General features: G+C 39.0%; 5 protein-coding genes and 1 non-coding gene across 9 annotated transcripts; 4 read left to right on the top strand and 2 right to left on the bottom strand.

Moving 5' to 3' along the window:
• Nucleotides 1-553: 553 nt before the first annotated feature.
• On the bottom strand, nucleotides 554-656 carry LOC111459871. Its single transcript, XR_002713346.1, has one exon. It is a non-coding gene; the product is annotated as a U6 spliceosomal RNA (small nuclear RNA).
• A 421-nt stretch (nucleotides 657-1,077) lies between these two features.
• Nucleotides 1,078-2,287, bottom strand: LOC111459408 (zinc finger A20 and AN1 domain-containing stress-associated protein 3-like). Of its 3 annotated transcripts, none has more exons than XM_023102303.1 (2): nucleotides 1,941-2,287; nucleotides 1,078-1,783 (listed from the first exon to the last, which is right to left on the bottom strand). In XM_023102303.1, exon 2 carries the CDS (start codon nucleotides 1,749-1,751, stop codon nucleotides 1,248-1,250), a length of 504 nt encoding a protein of 167 aa, XP_022958071.1. In that variant the 5' UTR covers nucleotides 1,752-1,783; nucleotides 1,941-2,287; the 3' UTR covers nucleotides 1,078-1,247. The 3 variants fall into 3 exon arrangements, with proteins under 3 accessions (XP_022958071.1, XP_022958070.1, XP_022958072.1); XM_023102302.1 differs by having other exon boundaries at nucleotides 1,078-1,791; nucleotides 1,941-2,284; XM_023102304.1 differs by lacking the exon at nucleotides 1,941-2,287 and adding an exon at nucleotides 1,886-1,904 and having other exon boundaries at nucleotides 1,078-1,791.
• Nucleotides 2,288-3,982: 1,695 nt separating this feature from the next.
• On the top strand, nucleotides 3,983-9,298 carry LOC111459444 (protein SUPPRESSOR OF K(+) TRANSPORT GROWTH DEFECT 1-like). Of its 2 annotated transcripts, XM_023102354.1 has the most exons (9): nucleotides 4,328-4,797; nucleotides 5,210-5,315; nucleotides 6,323-6,521; nucleotides 7,836-7,904; nucleotides 7,980-8,054; nucleotides 8,154-8,252; nucleotides 8,362-8,517; nucleotides 8,918-9,051; nucleotides 9,168-9,298. In XM_023102354.1, the coding sequence occupies exons 1-8, from the start codon at nucleotides 4,422-4,424 to the stop codon at nucleotides 9,041-9,043; spliced, it is 1,206 nt and encodes a 401-aa protein (XP_022958122.1). In that variant the 5' UTR covers nucleotides 4,328-4,421; the 3' UTR covers nucleotides 9,044-9,051; nucleotides 9,168-9,298. The 2 variants fall into 2 exon arrangements, with proteins under 2 accessions (XP_022958120.1, XP_022958122.1); XM_023102352.1 differs by having other exon boundaries at nucleotides 3,983-4,797; nucleotides 8,918-9,298.
• Nucleotides 9,299-9,307: 9 nt separating this feature from the next.
• On the top strand, nucleotides 9,308-10,978 carry LOC111459445. Its single transcript, XM_023102355.1, has 2 exons — nucleotides 9,308-9,398; nucleotides 10,276-10,978. Exon 2 carries the CDS (start codon nucleotides 10,324-10,326, stop codon nucleotides 10,879-10,881), a length of 558 nt encoding a protein of 185 aa, XP_022958123.1. The 5' UTR covers nucleotides 9,308-9,398; nucleotides 10,276-10,323; the 3' UTR covers nucleotides 10,882-10,978.
• A 604-nt stretch (nucleotides 10,979-11,582) lies between these two features.
• Nucleotides 11,583-15,351, top strand: LOC111459319 (rho GTPase-activating protein 1). The gene is made up of 5 exons (XM_023102166.1): nucleotides 11,583-12,562; nucleotides 13,168-13,288; nucleotides 13,359-13,478; nucleotides 14,042-14,272; nucleotides 14,470-15,351. Exons 1-5 carry the CDS (start codon nucleotides 12,105-12,107, stop codon nucleotides 15,031-15,033), a joined length of 1,494 nt encoding a protein of 497 aa, XP_022957934.1. The 5' UTR covers nucleotides 11,583-12,104; the 3' UTR covers nucleotides 15,034-15,351.
• An 884-nt stretch (nucleotides 15,352-16,235) lies between these two features.
• On the top strand, nucleotides 16,236-17,443 carry LOC111459320 (protein FANTASTIC FOUR 1-like). Its single transcript, XM_023102167.1, has one exon. It carries the CDS (start codon nucleotides 16,863-16,865, stop codon nucleotides 17,400-17,402), a length of 540 nt encoding a protein of 179 aa, XP_022957935.1. The 5' UTR covers nucleotides 16,236-16,862; the 3' UTR covers nucleotides 17,403-17,443.
• The last annotated feature ends 457 nt before the right edge of the window (nucleotides 17,444-17,900 follow it).

Here is a 17,900-nt window from a genome sequence, read left to right as displayed (position 1 = left end):
CTTATTATTGGATGGGCATGGTCTTTTTGGCGGTTTGTTTGGCAATTACGAGAAAGAGCGTGACACTAAACCTTATAATATAAGATTAATTAAATGTATTGTACATTTAATTATTAGAGAATATAATATAAGAGTATAGTATTCCCCGGACATATAATTTTGCGACAAAAACAATTATTTTTGTATTTTCTTTTCCTCTTTTGGCATAAGAAGACGGTCTACTTGAGAGTCAGTTCAGCCTTACTATGTTTAGCTGAACGTGATGGGGAATATTGGTCTTTCTTTTTCAGAAAAAGAATCAAATTTTACTGCTGGTATATACTTTTAAGCCGATATTGTCTTTTTTGGCCTATTATGTATCACCGTCAGCCTCACGATAGAGAAAACGTGTCTGTTAGGTTGAGGTTTTCATACCTTTAAAAGAAATACTTTGTTTTCCTCTCCAATCGATGTAGGATCGACACACCTCTCACTGATTTTGATATTACCTTTCGATTTGCGCATGTCGTCCTTGCAATGGGGGCCTAGCGTTCTCGCTAACATGCCTTAGTGTCCGACTCTGATATTATTCTCGATTTGTGTGTGTCATCTTTGTGTAGGCTCAAGCTAATCTTCTCTATATTGTCCCAATTTTATCTGATGTCCTCATTTGTAACAATCAAACCCATCGCTAGTAGCTACTGTCAGCTTTGGCCCATTACACATCGTCGTCAGATCTCAACTGATGCGAGATCTCACAATCCATTCCCTTAAAAATCCAGTGTCCTCGCTGGCATACCACCACCCGGTGAGCCCAAATCCATCACTAGCAAATATTGTTTGTTTTGCCTCGTTAGGTATCGTCATCAACCTAACAATTTTAAAATGCATATATTAGGATGAAGTTTCTACACCCGTATAAAGAAGGCATAGAAAATCAACTTGATTTAGTAAAAGTTAATGGACATTAAACATTATTTTCCGAAGAAAGCATTTAAAATTTTAAGCAAATGAAAAAATAAAAATAGTTTAATTGAATAATTTATTATTTTAAGGACCTAATCACCCTTTTAAATACCATTTTGTAGGGCTTCTGACTTTCACGGGAAACAAATTGAAATATAGATCATATTATTGAATTTTTATACAACCATCAATATTTTTTGCGAATAGTCCCAACGCCGTCCCGCGGCTGTCAACTCCACGCGCTGGCCCCACACCAAAGAAACTGAAAAGACCATTTTGTCCCTCTCTCTCTCTCTCCTCCTTCAGATCCTCTGTAGTTTCTCCCCTTTCACCACCGGATTTGCCTTCGCGATCTGATCCTTCCCCATCCCTTTGAAGTCAAATTCACACCCGTGTTGCTCCGGGTACCGGTGAGTCCCACAGTACACCATCCCACACCTACACTTGAACCCTGTCAATCCTACGCGCCGCCTGCACGTCGTGCATCGGCTTGCCTGCTGCTGCGCCGGCGCCGGAGTTACATCTGCCGCCGCCTGCGCCTTCTCCTCAAAGGACTGGTTCGCTTCCAATGAATCCGATTCGAGATTTAACAACGACGCGTCCGCAAAGGAGGATGACGCGATGGTGGCAGCGGCGGCGGATGTTAGGGTTTGGTTTAAGGCGAGTTTGGCGGAGGAGGATTGCTGTTCCTTCAACTGCAGATCTCGGTAGCACTTTGAGCAGAGATCTTGCGTCGCAGGACTCCCGAAGAATCCGCAGTTGTTAACGCAAAGCTTCGGCGCTTGGCATCTATGTTCTTCCGCCATTCTTTCCGGATCTCAATTCAACAACTCAATATCTATAAATGTACAACAACATAAATCAAACGAAAAAAACAAATCAGATCCATCGATGAAAACAATCGAACTCCAAATCAAATTCACACGAACAAGAACACAACCTCTCCAAAAATCCAGAAAACGAACAACATCAAACAAAAATCTTCAGAGAATTACCTGTTTGCGATGATTCAAACGATCAGCAGACAATCGACAAAATAGCAGATCGAACCGAATATAATTTGTTCCGAAAGAGAGACACAACGGAAGAAAGGAGAGGAATCGAAACGCTGGCTTTGAAGGAAAACAAAAGAATCTCCAAACCGATTATAATGGGAACGGAGATTGTGAGTTATTTGGAGATTCCTTTTCTGCGTGGTGGAAAGTTCCAGACAATTTCCTTTGCTGTTCTTCCTTCTTTCTTTTCCTTTCCTTTTTCTTACTTTTTCCAAATTATCTCTCGTGTTTATTCCTGATAATTCAATTGCTTTTATACTTTCCTTTTACTCGTTCATTCTTTGAATTTTTTTTATTTATTTTTCACTTCAAATTGGCACCAAACAAAACGCCGATTCCCTCTTTAAATACGCGTTTCGTTGGTTCAATGCCGTATAGAAACTCCGCGTGAAAACGAATACACGGCTGTTAGTTGGCTGGCGATCCAAATCATCTAGAAATCGCCGAGCTTCTTCCCCAGGCGATCCAAATCGTCTACAAATCGCCAAGCCTCTCCCCCCGGCCCCCACCTTATTCCGTCTTTTTAATATTTATCATAAGAATTTATTTATTAATATTATTAATTTTGGAGCATATTTAGGTATACTTCTAAGAACATGAAAATGTTGACTTTTATCTTCATTTTGACTTATGAAAATGTCCAAAAATTCAACGAGTCAGAGAGCGCCCAGTGTCGCAACCATATTATATGAGATTTGTTGTAATGGTCTTGATCATTTTCCATCCCGTGTTTTGGTACTTGTAAAGAGTTTCTTTTATCTCCTGAGCTCGGATCAAACCCTCCATGAGATTTATAACTGCATTGCTTACTGTTTTTTTTGTTCATAGACTTATAATGTCACGAACAGTAAGAATCGACAAAACAACTCAAACTTTTATCGTAACATTTAGCAACAAAAAAAATCTTTAATCCAACAAGTGCTGTTAGAGCTCGGATTTAAATTTCTTACCGTTCGAGTATTGAATGTGTGCCATCTTTGTATCGAGAGCTTTCTATAGGAACTCGCATATCCTTCTTGGCTAAGACTATTGCGACAGAGGCTTGCAGCTTAAAAATTCTAGGTAATGGTTTTACGAACCCTCTAATTCTCACGCCGCCTTTATTACGCCGTCAATTAATGCCACGAACCCTCACGGTGGTCTTAAGCTTTAGGATCAATGTCACATTAAATTTCATGCCAATGTGCTGTCTGAACATTTTCGTAGCTAACTTTGTTCGCCAAGTTCTCCCTGTGGGAATTCTATGGACCAAAGCTGTTAGGATCGATACTAGTTGTTAGCTCTGATACCAATTGTTAGGATCGCTCAACAACGCACACACTCGCACTGGGTCAAGATGAACACAAAAACATGAGAGAGAAAATATAATGAGGAATATTGGCTAAAAGTAAATGTTTGAATTTAGTGTCGAGTATTGTTGTGAGACGAGTCTCACATTAGCTAATTAAGATAAAGATCATGGTTTATAAATCAACCCATTTTCGGGAAACTAAATTCTCTAAAAGTAAAGTCACGAGAGCTCATGCTGAACAAAGTACAATATCATATCATTATAGAGGGTCATGGTCCTTAACATTTAGTTCACTACATCCCCAAACATATTTTGATAAAGGCCTATAGTTAATCTGAGATGGAAATCATAAATATATATTTAAAAAATTAATTAATACCTTCCAACTTAAAAATAATAATAATAAATACCTACCGTTAGCATCATATTTTAAAAATACTCATGAAATTTTATTATCTTTTACCTTTCTTAAAAAGGTTAAATTTTTTTGTACCGTAAATGAAAATATTAATAATACTTTGGAAGATTTATGAATATTTCTTTTAGTATTAAATAAAAAATGTTTTTTTAAATTTTTTATGATTCCATCTAAGTTAACCTTGGAAATATTTTTAAATATATATTTTTTTTAAAGTTTAAAAGCGTAAGAAAAATATTTACTAATTTAGTCCTTATTACAACCATTTGTAGTTTTCAACACGCTACTGCTATTTGCTGAACCGAGCCTAGCCTCCCACTGGCGCAACTCTTTTTTTCCTTTCAATTTATTCCCGTGGTTGTAAGGCTGAGTATTGTTTTTCCATCGGATCATTCCGATTCAAGCTTCATCCTCCGATCTTCAGATACAGATATTCCGGTAAATTGTATCTTTCTGTGGGAAATCATCACTTGAAATCTAGGTTTTCAATTGTTTATATGCTTTGAGATTCCGAGTCAAAGATCGATGTTCTAGGGTTTCCGTTTTCCGAGGGGAGACGATTTGCGATCGCGCTGTTTTAATCTATCTATGAAACTTGGTTGAAGTTACTCCAGAGATGTATAGCAATTTCAAGGAACAAGCTATCGAGTACGTGAAGCAGGCGGTACAGGAAGATAATGCTGGCAATTACGCGAAAGCATTCCCACTGTATATGAACGCCTTGGAATACTTCAAAACTCATTTGAAGTATGAGAAGAATCCGAAGATTAAGGAAGCTATTACCCAGAAATTCACCGAGTATTTGCGCCGTGCCGAGGAGATACGTGCTGTGCTCGATGATGGCGGTCCAGGACCGGCTTCCAATGGGGATGCGGCGGTTGCGACTAAGCCCAAGACGAAGCCGAAGGATGGAGAAGGAGGAGATGGTGAAGATCCAGAACAGGCTAAGCTGCGAGCCGGTCTTAATTCCGCGATCATAAGGGAGAAGCCGGACGTCAAGTGGAACGATGTCGCTGGATTAGAAAGCGCCAAGCAGGCATTGCAAGAGGCGGTAATATTACCCGTGAAGTTCCCGCAGTTCTTTACTGGTTAGTTCCATTCAACTTCTTTCGATCTACTGTCATATTGATCTCTGTTGTTTGATTGCAATGATCTTAATCACGTCAGTAAAGTTGCGTTGCCTCTGGATTTCCTGCTTTTGAGTTTGATTTGATTTGATGTGTAATGATTACGACTATGCTGGATTGGAATGCTTGGTTGTCCTGTCTGTTCTCTAGCTTCAAGTTGAGAGGAGATCCCTGAGTTCCGACTTCTAGTTTAAGTATAACGGTGATTCTTATCCTAATAAACTGCTTGGATCCTATCCTTCTAATTACCCAATTTGACTTGAAATAAACTTGTGTAAAGAACGTGTTCTCATTTCCAGTTGTATTCTATTATGAAGGTTTCTGCTTACTTTTTAAATAAACTCGTCAAAGATCATCATCTAGTTTTATTCAGGTAAGAGGCGACCATGGAGAGCTTTCTTGTTATATGGACCTCCTGGAACTGGAAAATCATACTTGGCAAAGGCTGTTGCTACGGAGGCTGACTCAACATTTTTCAGGTAATGGTTCTTTGAGCCTATGATCTGTTTGGTTGTGATAAGTTTCTTCACTGCCCTAGCTGTTATCTTTTAAATGTTCTATGCAAGCATATCTCAAGAATTTATGATTGAAAATTGGATGTCCTGTTTTTCAAATTCTTACTGAAAAGTTCCTGTTCATCATATTTTTTATGTAGTGTAATTAGTTGGAATTATTGTAATTTTTTAGTTTGATTTTTTTCGTTTGTTAGTAATTGAATCAGTGGGCTAAAATCTTATTTGAATAGAGAGTTAATCTCTTGCATTAGCAAAACTTGAATAATAATGAGATTCTTGTTGTTAATTCTTGAGAGTTTTAGACTGTTAGATGGGACCATCTGTTTTGCTTGGCAGGAAAGTTTTGAGGAAAATATGACTGAAGGTAAAGTTACGAAAAAAGAAGTTTACTATACAAAGTTGTTTAGAGAGGTAGCAATTTAGTGCGCAAGATTTAATGTAGGATACATCCATGCCAAATTTAATTATGAGTGGTAGAACCTACCCTGTCTATTTCTCTTGACAGCCCAGGAGAATAAATGCACTCGGATTTTTTCTTCTTATATTTGCCTTTTCTGAGTGCAATCTGTAAGGTAGGAATTTTCTGGATTGGAATCATCTTCCATTATTTAGTTGCACGATGAACTTGTTATGGTTCTTGACTTTGACAAACTTCAGGAATAAAATTAGCTATCTTTTTAATTATTTATTTTTTGAAATAGAGTTCAAACGCATTTGGTGGCTGTTGACTGTTTGAACTCATTGAACAGTTTCAAATATAAATAAAGTGGGGAAAATAATTGATGAATACAAAGGCTTTTGGTTATCTATTTTCTTTGTTTTTATTCCCATACTATCTGATAGCAGGGCATACATACCCCACATTCTATTTGGATATCTTTGGCCGTTATATGAATGTGCTTTTATTAATCATTAATCTTGGCTACTTGCTAGTTTTTTACCTCTTACTTATTTTTATTTTCTGGTGCTAGCATTTCTTCCTCGGACCTTGTCTCGAAATGGATGGGTGAAAGTGAAAAGCTAGTTTCAAATCTTTTTCAAATGGCTCGAGATAGTGCTCCTTCTATCATCTTTATTGATGAAATAGATTCATTGTGTGGTCAACGAGGTGAAGGTAATGAAAGCGAAGCTTCAAGACGCATTAAGACAGAACTTCTTGTGCAGATGCAGGTATGTTTGTAGAGTAATGGCATGCATATTTTGTGTATTAAAGGAGGGTTTTTATTAGTATCTTATACTTTGTTGGCCCATTTCATTTACCTGAGAATGCCCAATTGCAGAAAATGCGTCTTCACTTGCTTTTGGCCTACTTTCAAGTGTTTTCTAGCTGGTTGAAAGTTTGCCTTCGATTGTATCTGAAGAGTTCTGTAACAGTTAGGAGTCCAATTACTTGTTTCTTCGATTCTGGCCATCCACCTGGGTTTGCACTGCTTCTTAAGTCTTAGGTTATAGGATATCTGGTTTGTTTCCTATCCTGTTAATATCCAACAAAAATTCCAACTTTCCCATGTCTACTTGGTTCGTTACCCAGCTCTCATTTCTATTGGTAGTTGACCAAAGCTGAGGACCTAGATGAGCAACCCTGAGTTAGAGGGGTTTGAGCTCATTAGCATTCTATTATTTTTTTTTTAAGGTGCCTAACCCTTGAATGTATATTCCGTAAGTTATATGCATGTTTTTTGTTTTTTCTGTTTGCTTTTTTCATACGATCTCTGCATTGAAAAAGTAAAAGTTAGCACTTGTCAGATGAATTTTGATGCATAATGGAATTTGCTCAATCACTAGTCCAATTTCTATTTAAAATTAAATAGCCTACTCAATGTTACACTAACTAATCTATAGTTAGTTGTCTGTTATTTTACTTTGGAGAATATTACTTAGTGATTCGTTAACAAAAGAAATAAATTGGGTAAAGGGGATGGAAACAGTTTGGGTATTTGGGGAGTTATATTTATTTCAAATCTTTTATGTTTTTCTTCTCTTAAAATATTGAGTTTTAGAATAAGAGTTTGTTTTTTAATTTTTTAAAAAGAAAATATTCAAATAAGAGTTTGTTTGGAAGCTATTTTTTAAACTGTTTTTAAGAATAGTGGTATAATGAATTTTGTATTGAAATCACCATTCACAATTGTGTGATTTGATAAGAAAGAACTTTGAAATCAACAAGTCAGTTTGGGAATATTCAAACTTTTAACCTCTTCATCAAGGACATATATCTTAACCAGTTGAATTATGCTCGAATTGATAGAAATAATATGTTTACTTCATTTTTTAAAATTGGTCATCCATAAAGGCGAAGAGAACAAGAAGAAAAATATAAAGAAAATTAGTTATCCATGTACGTTTTAGTAGAACTTTGGTCCAAAAATCAGAAAACTGATTTAGAAATAGTTTCCAAACAAGCTCCATGGATATTGTTTCATTTAACCTCTTTTATTATGAAAGTTATTTTGAAACTGAATCATATATCTCTTGCATTAATAGGGTGTAGGAAACAACGATCAGAAAGTTCTTGTTCTTGCTGCAACAAATACTCCCTATGCTTTGGATCAGGTGAAGTTTATTTCCATATCATGTTAGGGTTTATGGAAATGCAATGCATATTTGACTGATAGATAGTGTTTACAGGCCATTCGTCGGCGATTCGACAAGCGGATATACATCCCTCTTCCCGATTTGAAAGCCAGGCAGCATATGTTCAAAGTTCTGAGAATTATATTTTATTTATTTTTCCTGTAAAAAGCAACTTTTCTTTTTTGTCCGTAATGAACTCTGCTAACATTCTTAGGTGTATTTAAATAGGTGCATCTGGGGGACACGCCACATAATTTGACAGAAGCAGATTTTGAAATCTTAGCACGCAAGACAGATGGTTTCTCAGGTTCAGATGTTTCAGTTTGTGTAAGTGTAAAATATTAGTTGGAGGAACTGATATCTATCTATTGTTTGTGCCTTGAATCGTAATCAGAGATTAGTCAAAAGGTAGTTCATGGACCCCTTGAATTTGCAGGTGAAGGATGTTCTCTTCGAACCTGTTCGCAAAACACAAGATGCTATGTTCTTCTTTAAAACTCCTGATGGTATGTGGGTACCCTGTGGACCAAAGCAACAAGGTGCTGTCCAAATTACCATGCAAGAGTTAGCAGGCAAAGGACTCGCCTCAAAGGTACATTGCATATTACCATGTGAGATGATTATTTGGATTTAAAATTTGATATTTGACGACGTGCAGCACTGGTGCTTCTTGTGGCTGTTTATGGCCAATTATTCGCAACTTCCATGAAGTGACGAGCAGGAAGATATAATAATACAGGCTAATATGTTAACATTTTATGCATCATCCGAAATTCAAATCTTTATACACTTGTATATGCTTCTCCATGTTGAAAAAGATTTGTCTTTTGATCAGGGGATGCTTTATAATAATTCGACCCAAGTCTCTGGTTGATAAAAGGAAGTTTTCTCGTTCGTTAATTCTAATGTCTTGAATGATATGGAAGAAAGAAACGCACCCTTTTTCAGGCTGCAATTTGTCTCGCTAAACATTTGCTTGTTTCTGTTGCCAGATTCTTCCTCCTCCAATTACAAGAACAGACTTTGACAAGGTCCTAGCTAGACAGAGGCCTACTGTGAGTAAATCTGATCTGGAGATTCATGAAAGGTTTACAAAAGAGTTTGGGGAGGAAGGTTGAGGAGTTTGGTATGATTACGATGAGCCAATCTAAACCATCATTATTGCTTACAAGCCATCAGAGTTGTATTTTATTTGTGTTCCAACTCCAACAGATTTATATATATTTCAATTGTCCATTGAAGGGGAAGCAGCAAGTATGACATTTTGTATTGAGCAGAAAACATTGAAATCTGACGTTTCTCGAGTTTCATGCCACCAACTTGTGTATAGTGTTACAAAAATTTGAAATAACGAATGATGTTTGTTTGCTTAATCATATTCTCTGCATCGTTTAGAATTATATACAGAACTTTGTAAATCTCATTCAGGGAATTTATTGCGATGATGAATGCTGGAGGGTTACAGCAACCAAGGTAACTTCTCCAAATTCTGGATTTCTTAGAAGATCGTTAGACGTCGTCGTGAGTCTGATGATAATACGTAATGAGCCACAGCGGACAATGTTTGATAGCGGTAGGCTTGAGCTGTTTCAAATTATATAAGAGCTAGATGTCACGGTCATACTCGTCCAAGGCGTGTTGCCTAGGGCGGCATGTCCATGATGTTTCGGAAAAATCATGTCTAGGCCTGCCAAACATGAAATGCCTCATAATGTACTATAAGGGAATATGACTAGTTGTCAACTTCTCCTTACTCAAGGTTATATACGGTGAGCCGTTGTTGTTACTCTCTTGCTTGCTTATATAACGTTTCTTTCAAAAATCTCTTTGCCCTCGTTTTCTAAAACCTTCTTTTTAAATCGAGGCCAGAAACTCGAACATACGTCGCTTGGCCGTAGGTGACATAAGAACAAATTGGCTTAGCTCACTTGTCGTTGGAAAGTGAGTGTCGCACAATCGTTCGTCGTCATCAAGAGTGCGATTGTGACACTAGACACCAGGTGACACCAAGCGGATCCCAAGAGAGGTGACATCGGTGGTGTATATAGTGAAGATGTTGGACCTATGAGAAGTGGGTTGTTAGATTGTACCTCTAGAAACCTCTTTGAATCGGATGTTTCTTAAAATAATAATGTTATCGTTAAACGTCGTTGATTCGGGCATGTGATCTTTTAGGCCACTATTAGTGGATCCCTTTCCCAATCCAACATAATTCTTCTTTTCCTAAACTACTCTCCTCCGATCAGTCTCTTGAGTGTTCAGTCCATTGGGGAAGGTTATTACCGTCATTTACCACTCCTACCGTTTCTACACCTTTCTTAAAACTTCACTCTCTGTCTGTGTCTCACAGTCTGACTGAGTGCCTCTCATCTCACCGACCTCACCTCCGGCGAGGAATATGGAGAAAAAGCGTAGCTGGAGCTGGAGCTGGGGGTCCGCCCTAGTCGGAGCAGCGTCGGCGATTGCAGCGACAGCGATCGTTTCCGCCAAGCCCAAGGACCCAACCTTCCACCTTATCTCAATTAAGTTCACTTCCTTCAAGCTGAAGCCGCCGGTAGTTGACGCCGAGCTCATCCTGACCGTCCACGTCACCAACCCCAACGTGGCCCCCATCCACTACTCCTCTACCTCCATGTCCATTTTCTACGACGGCTCCCTCCTCGGCTCGGCCCACGTCGACGCCGGTTCGCAGCAGGCCCGGTCCTGTCAGGTCCTCCGCCTCCCAGCCCGACTCGACGGCCTGAAGCTGGCCCACAACGGCAGCCGGTTCATCTCCGACGTCATGAAACGAGAAATGGTTCTGGATGCGAGTGTGGATATTGGGGGAATTGCAAGAGTGCTTTGGTGGAGTCACAAGTTCAAGGTCCACGTGGACAGCCATCTCACCGTTGATCCCGTCTTCCTCGATGTGCTTGATCAGGAAAACACTTCCCAACTTGAGCTGTTTCTTTCTTGATCATTCCATGGAGTTATGGAATTAATTATGTCTCTTTGTCTTGTGTTTTTTCTTTATCTGCATTTAGGTTAAATGAGTGTAATATTATCAATGCCCTTCCATTTTATTTATAATTGAACTCGTTTTTTTTTCTTTTTTCTTTTTTAAAATTTAATTCAATTATTTAGAATTTATGAAAGTCCCACATCGCCTAATTCAGAAAACGATCATGGGTTTATAATAAAAAAGTACTATCTTTATTAGATCCCAAAACAAAGCCACGAGAGCTTACACTCAAAGTGGACGATATCATAACGCAGCCGATAAAGGTAATCGAATATTTTTAAAAATATAGCATTTGTAATTTAAGCTACAATGATAAGCTCGATTTAATCCATTGATGGTCGTTATCAATGTAAGAAGCCCACGCTTAAATTAACCAATAATTAAAAAGTGACAACTTAAAAAATCTAGAGTTAGGATAGTTGCATGAAGTTATTGATTTTGTTTCTAAGTTTCTTTTAATTTAATTTGTTTGATAATTGTCTATTTCTGTCGGCATCTCACATTATTACATTATTCAATCAACAAAAATACAAAATCTGAGATGAATTATATAAGGAAACTCCTTTTTCTTATAAACAATAGTTTTAAAACAAGAGATTTGATTGACCCATTAAATATTTAGTGTCTATGATGCATTTAATTAACAAAAAAAAGTGTTTTCTCTTATGAAATTTGAGCTGATACCCATTATTGGTTGAATCGAAGCGCTAAGAGCTTCTATTCTTATGAGTAATTAAAGGAGAATTTTGAGTTGAGGCGCGTTTGTTCTTGTTGTGGGAGTGAAAATGGGGAGCCAAGGAGGAAAAGGGTTTGAGACCCACCATCTAAGAAAGCGGAGGAGGAGGAAAAAAAAGGGGGAGGCGTCTGGTTGAAGCTGCCAAAATTAAAATTAGTAATAATTGCTCTCTTGTTTTGTGGGTTTTGCCTTGAATTTCTTTTACTATCTTCTCCTTCTGCGATTTCCCCCACCCATATTCCACGATCCATTGGTTTTCCTTGCTTCTTCCACGATTAAAAATAAAAAAACAGCGTTATAAAGAGAGAACAAAGAGGGATTCTCACCTCTTAAAGCCCCCAAATCCTTCTCTCTTGGGCTAAATCTTTGTTTGTTCTGTTTTCTGAAGAACATTTTTGGGGGTTTCTTTTATGTTCTTGTTCTTGTTCTTCCATTGCCGGCCATGACTGAGGTTGTTCTTCATTCCCCTTCTCATTTTGCTTCATCTCGTAGAAGGGTTTCTTCTTCTTCTTCTTCTTCTTCTTCTTCTCCAATCTCTCCGAATGATGGATCTCTTCTTATGAACATGCATTCTCAAACACCCATTTCGCCGTCTTCCTCATCTTGTTCTGTAGAGGGCGATCGGGATGTTTCTGTGATGAACTGTGAAGGGGAGGTGGTGGGGAAGGATCGGTTTAAGCAAAGAAGAGATCAGCTCTCGTTGTTGGCTTTAGTTGTGACCCTTTTCAGGAAATCTTTGATTACTTGCAAGAGGGATAGAACCGAGCTATGTGCAATGGAGATCGGTTGGCCTACTAATGTCCGCCATGTTACGCATGTAACTTTTGATAGGTTTAATGGGTTCTTGGGTTTGCCTGTTGAGTTTGAACCAGAAGTTCCTCGCAGGGCTCCTAGTGCTAGGTACTCTTTCTTCATGCCCTTGTTCTTTATGCTCTTTTGTTCGGTTTGTTTGTGGGATTTTGGATGTTGTGTTGTTTATCTCTGATTGATATCTATATCTATATCTATCTATCTGAATAGCTATCTATTTCATCTGTTGTGGATATCTGATTGATATCTATCTATCTGACTAGCTGTCTACTTCATCTGTTGTGGATATCTGATTGATATCTATCTATCTGAATAGCTATCTATTTCATCTGTTGTGGATATCTGATGCTTGAGATTTTGGATTTGTTGCATAATGTTTCTGTTCCTGGAGTTGAGGCATCATGGAAATGAAAACTTGTCATGTTTTTCCCTGATGTTAACGTATTCGATTCGTGTCGTTTTAAAAAAGAAAGAAGGATCGATGCGTTCTGTTACTTCATTTGATGTTCTAATGAAACGTATCAAAGAAACTCGTATCAAATGTAGGAGAAATCGTTGTCACATTGTGGCTGCCCTTCCTTGAAACACACTTGGATTCATGGTTAAACCATGTTTTTCTGGCTCCTTGCTGCATTTTGGTGATTTCTTGTTGCTTGCATATTATAGGACTTATTTCGTTTAAATTAAATGTATAGTACGACTGTGTTCGGAGTTTCCACGGAATCCATGCAATTGTCGTATGACTCGAGAGGGAACAGTGTGCCAACGATTCTAATACTAATGCAACACTGTCTGTATGCTCAAGGTGGCTTGCAGGTACATACACTTTTTGTTAAATGGTTCATCCTATTGTGTGCTTCTGATTCGTCTTTTCACCCGTTTTCAGGCTGAAGGTATTTTTAGAATTAATGCGGAGAACAGTCAAGAGGAGTATGTACGTAATCAATTGAATCAAGGCGTGGTACCGGAAGACATTGATGTACATTGTTTAGCTGGCCTTATCAAGGTTATCCCGAATTAACTTTGTCTGAAAGAGATAAATCTGTGAAGATTAGTGCGGCCGATTGGTCTGTTTAAACTTGTCGTAGAAAGACTTGTGAAGCGATAAAACCATAACCCTTTTGGTTCTTGTTTATAAGAAGAAAACGTAATGGCACGAGAATATTAACTTAGATCCTTGTTCTCTTTTCTTGAATATTTTATGCTTGTGAGATCCCGCATCGGTTGGAGAGGGGAATGAAACATTCTTTATAAGGGTGTGGAAACCTCTCTCTAGCAATCACGTTTTAAAACCTTGAGGGGAACCCCGAAAGGGAAAGTTCAAAGAGGACAATATCTGCTAGCGGTGGGCTTGAGCTGTTACAAAGGATATCAAAGCTAGACATCGGACGGTGTGACAGCGAGGACGCTGGACCCCAAGGGGGTGGATTGTGAGATCCCATATCGGTTGGAGAGGGGAACGAAGCATTCCTTATAAGGGTGTGGAAACCTTTTCTTGGCAAACACGTTTTACTTATGTGAGTAACGTTTACTTCCCTATTCTCAACTTTTACTTATTAAAATTAATAGGCTTGGTTCAGAGAACTCCCAGCTGGGATTTTGGATTCTCTATCGTCCGAGCGGGTGATGCAGTGCGAGACAGAAGACGAATGTGCGGAGCTGATAAGGCATCTGCCTCATAGTGAAGCTTCTCTGTTGGATTGGGCAATCAACCTAATGGCAGATGTTGTCCAGCAGGAACATTTCAACAAGATGAACGCTCGCAACATCGCTATGGTTTTTGCACCAAATATGACTCAGGTGAAATTCAAATAGTTTGTATTAGTCGAGTCTACCGTCTCGAGACAACGCTTAATTGCTTTCTTTAATCCTTTTTGGATGCCTGTGTTTACATGTGCTGAACTGTCCCCGAGATAACGCAAGAATGCAAGTTTCTTTCCTCGATTATCGAATGCCTGTAGTTAACCATTCGTCTTTTGATCCATCTTACGGTGCAGATGGCCGACCCGTTGAATGCATTGATGTATGCTGTCCAAGTAATGAACTTTCTCAAGATGCTTATCGTTAGGACACTGCGGGAAAGGGAAGACTCCATTCTCGACTCTGCTGCTACACGTTTAGAGCCATCGGACGAGAGTGGACACCAGAGTCCTTCACAGCCTTGCCTCGGAAATACTGTCACCGTATTTCAGGCGTCAGAGCAGGACGTGCCTGATTTTCTTTCAGCACCACCTGTTTTAGAAGCTTACTCCGACGGTGATGAAAGCGCACAGCTAAGCCATGTCAAGAAACTGCTGCTTAATGGGTATGGAGCTTTCCTGAATGCCCACGAAGACAAAGAAACAGTTGAAGGCAATGATTTAAAGGCAGAAGAAATTGTATGCCACACTGAAAAGAACAAGACTGATCAAACAAATGATTCAGAACTGAAAAGGGAAACTAACGAACTAAATAACCAGAACTCGGTATTTCGAATCCTGGCACCGGTATCAGTAGAGAAGCGACTCAGCAACCTGAGTTGTATAAACTCATGGACCGAGCGAATTGAAGCATGGCGATAGATCTGTTAACAAAGCTTGATGTGCCTATATAGATACACCGTTAAAAAGCTTGTTGAATGAAGATGCTGACCTAACCCATATGAGGTTGCTAATTTTCAGTTGTGTTTCATTAACTGGTTTTGCGACTGCGCTTCACTATGGATAGCATTAGCATAGCACAATATGATACCCACTGGGTGGTTTTGTGTATCCTTCTTGTTTTCCTCTGAGTATCATTGGCACAAGAATTGCCTCTTCTCAGTTATGTAATGAGTAAATAATCAGTTCTAAGCGTCTTTCAATTGAATTCTGGAAGCACAATGATGTATATTAGTTTAAGAGGTAGCAGCAGCAATGAGCTGTCCCATTTGCAGGTACCCATCGGCTGTAGAATTGAAAGCCAACCATCCATCTGGGCGTGTCATGTGAGGAGTATCGTTTGGAATATTCCTTACTTCATTGTCAAGAGGCAAGATCATACAGCACTCACGAATCAGAGGAAGAAACGTTTTCACATCCTCTGTTCACATGCTATAACCACAAGAAACACACATTATCACCTAACAAAAGGAGTTACTTAAGAGTGTGATTCAATCGGCGAAAGCAAACGTTAATACATGTAACAATCTAAGCATATTGTCTTGTTTGGACTTTTCTTTCGGAGCTTTCCCTCTAGGTTTTAAAACGCCGCGTTATTAGGGGGAGGTTTCCACTTCGTTCCCCTCTCCAACTGATGTGGGATCTTACAATCCACCCTCTTTGGAGACTCAGTATCCTTGCTGGTAAACCGCTTAGTGTCTGGCTCTTCGTTCTCCATCTCCAACCGATATGGGATCTCACAATCCACTCCTTTTTGGGGAGCCAACGTCCTCGGTGGCACACTGCCCGGTGTCTGTCTCTAATAACATTTGTAACAGTTCAAGCCCACCGCTAACAAATATTGTTCTCTCTAGGCTTTCTTTCAAAGCTTTAAAACACGTGCACTAGGGAGAGGTTTCCATACCTTTATACTGCCCAGTGTCTATCTCTAATAACATTTGTAACAGCTCAAGCTCACCGCTAACAGATATTGTTCTCTCTAGGCTTTCTTTCAAAGCTTTAAAACACGTGCACTAGGGAGAGGTTTCCATACCTTTATACTGCCCGGTGTCTATCTCTAATAACATTTGTAACAGCTCAAGCCCACCACTAGCCGATATTATTCTCTCTAGGCTTCCTTTCAAAGTTTTAAAACGCGTGTACTAGGGAGAGGTTTCCACACCTTTATAAGAAATGTTTAGTTCTCCTCTCTAACCGACATGAGATCTATTCGAAATCAACTGAGATACAAAGGAAAGATAATCAATTTGGCAGCTTTCTGGAAGCCAGCAACACAAGAACTAAACAGAAAGCAGAACACCAGAAGCTGTTCCATCCTATGTTTTGGCTATACATATCCATTAGATCTTTGTCTCTGCATAAGTTCAAATGTTAACTACAGGGACATCCTAAGTTCAAAACAATGACAGCCACCAAATCCATGTCCTGTCCTTACAACCACCTGTCCATATTCCACTCCAAAACACCAAAAAAGAAAGAAAAAACTCAGCTGGCCTAATTAATAACCATCAGCTTCTTTGTTTCTACCCGTTGCCAATCTCGTGCATCCATCAATCTTAGCAAGAACTCACTTCTTCAAAACCACCAATCCCAATTCCACAGAGCCAAGACATGGCTGCCTGCAAAACCCTCCACCACATCTTGCCTGAAACTCCAACCCCTCTTGAGCCAACCACGGCATCATGGAGCCACACCCTTAAACCTTCTGAGCTATTTGGTGAGCTCCATTGTCTTCCATAGATTCAACCCAAATGTCAACAAACAAAGACCCAAAACATGATTCTGGGTTTTCCTCGCTTAAGTCAGAAAGTTTGCAATTTTGCACAGAGGGACTTGGGTCTGAGAGTTCTGATGATGTTGAGGACTTGCAGAGTGATATGATCAATGAAAACTGGCAAATCAAGGAGGACAAAGTGGCGAGTACCTGTGTGAAGCATGTTGCATCTGGGGCTTCCAGTGGCGAGCTTAGGAGGCCACGGATGAGCAGAGGAGCCTTCCCTCCACCGCTATCTTTCATAGGAAGGAGTGGAAAGGCAGGGGTTTGCTTCACGTCCTATAGGCAAAATGGAAGGTTTGTGTTGAAAGAAGTGAGAATTCCCACTCAGGAATTTCTACAAACACGTAGAGAGCATGGACGTTTGAAACTGCAATTTGTTCAACCCAATCACTACGCTCACGAAGAAGATGAGGAAGAGGAAGCTGATGAAGAACATGATGCTGTTGAAGATGAACATGATGCTGTTGAAGATGAACATGATGTTAGCAATGTTGGGGACAATGATCAATCTTGAAAGATAACAAAATCAAGATTTTCTTTCCTTCTTTTGTGCGTTAGCTTTACTCCTTCTAAATCAGTGATTGAATTTAAAAGCAAGTAGCTAATAATAATGAGTTTGATAGTATATAATCTGAGCAAACGTGGCTTAGTAGACGTGTCGTTTTTACATTTTTTAGACTCGACCAAAGAAGTCGAGAACATAATTTAACCACATAGAGTTCAAACATGCTCACTACTGGCATCTATCATCAACAACCACCGTCGTCCATCACTAGTCCATTGCTACCTTATTATCGTTCATCGTTGCCACGAGCACTCGCATCCACCACTATTGACAGCTAGCGACCACAGATTCTGCCAATACAATAGGTTGTCGTGTTTTTATACAAATTTGAAGTGTTTAGTTCGTAATAGTCGTGTATAATAATAATAAATTAATTTTAAACTATTTTTATAAACAAATATTTGAAGGAAAATGCATTTTTTGAAAAATATTATTTATTACAAGTAA

Source organism: Cucurbita moschata, unplaced genomic scaffold (genome assembly GCF_002738365.1).
Source record: "Cucurbita moschata cultivar Rifu unplaced genomic scaffold, Cmos_1.0 Cmo_Scf00022, whole genome shotgun sequence".
NCBI classification, from domain to species: domain Eukaryota; kingdom Viridiplantae; phylum Streptophyta; class Magnoliopsida; order Cucurbitales; family Cucurbitaceae; genus Cucurbita; species Cucurbita moschata.
Note: the sequence above shows the minus strand (reverse complement) of the source record. Positions and strands in the feature narration are given on the sequence as shown.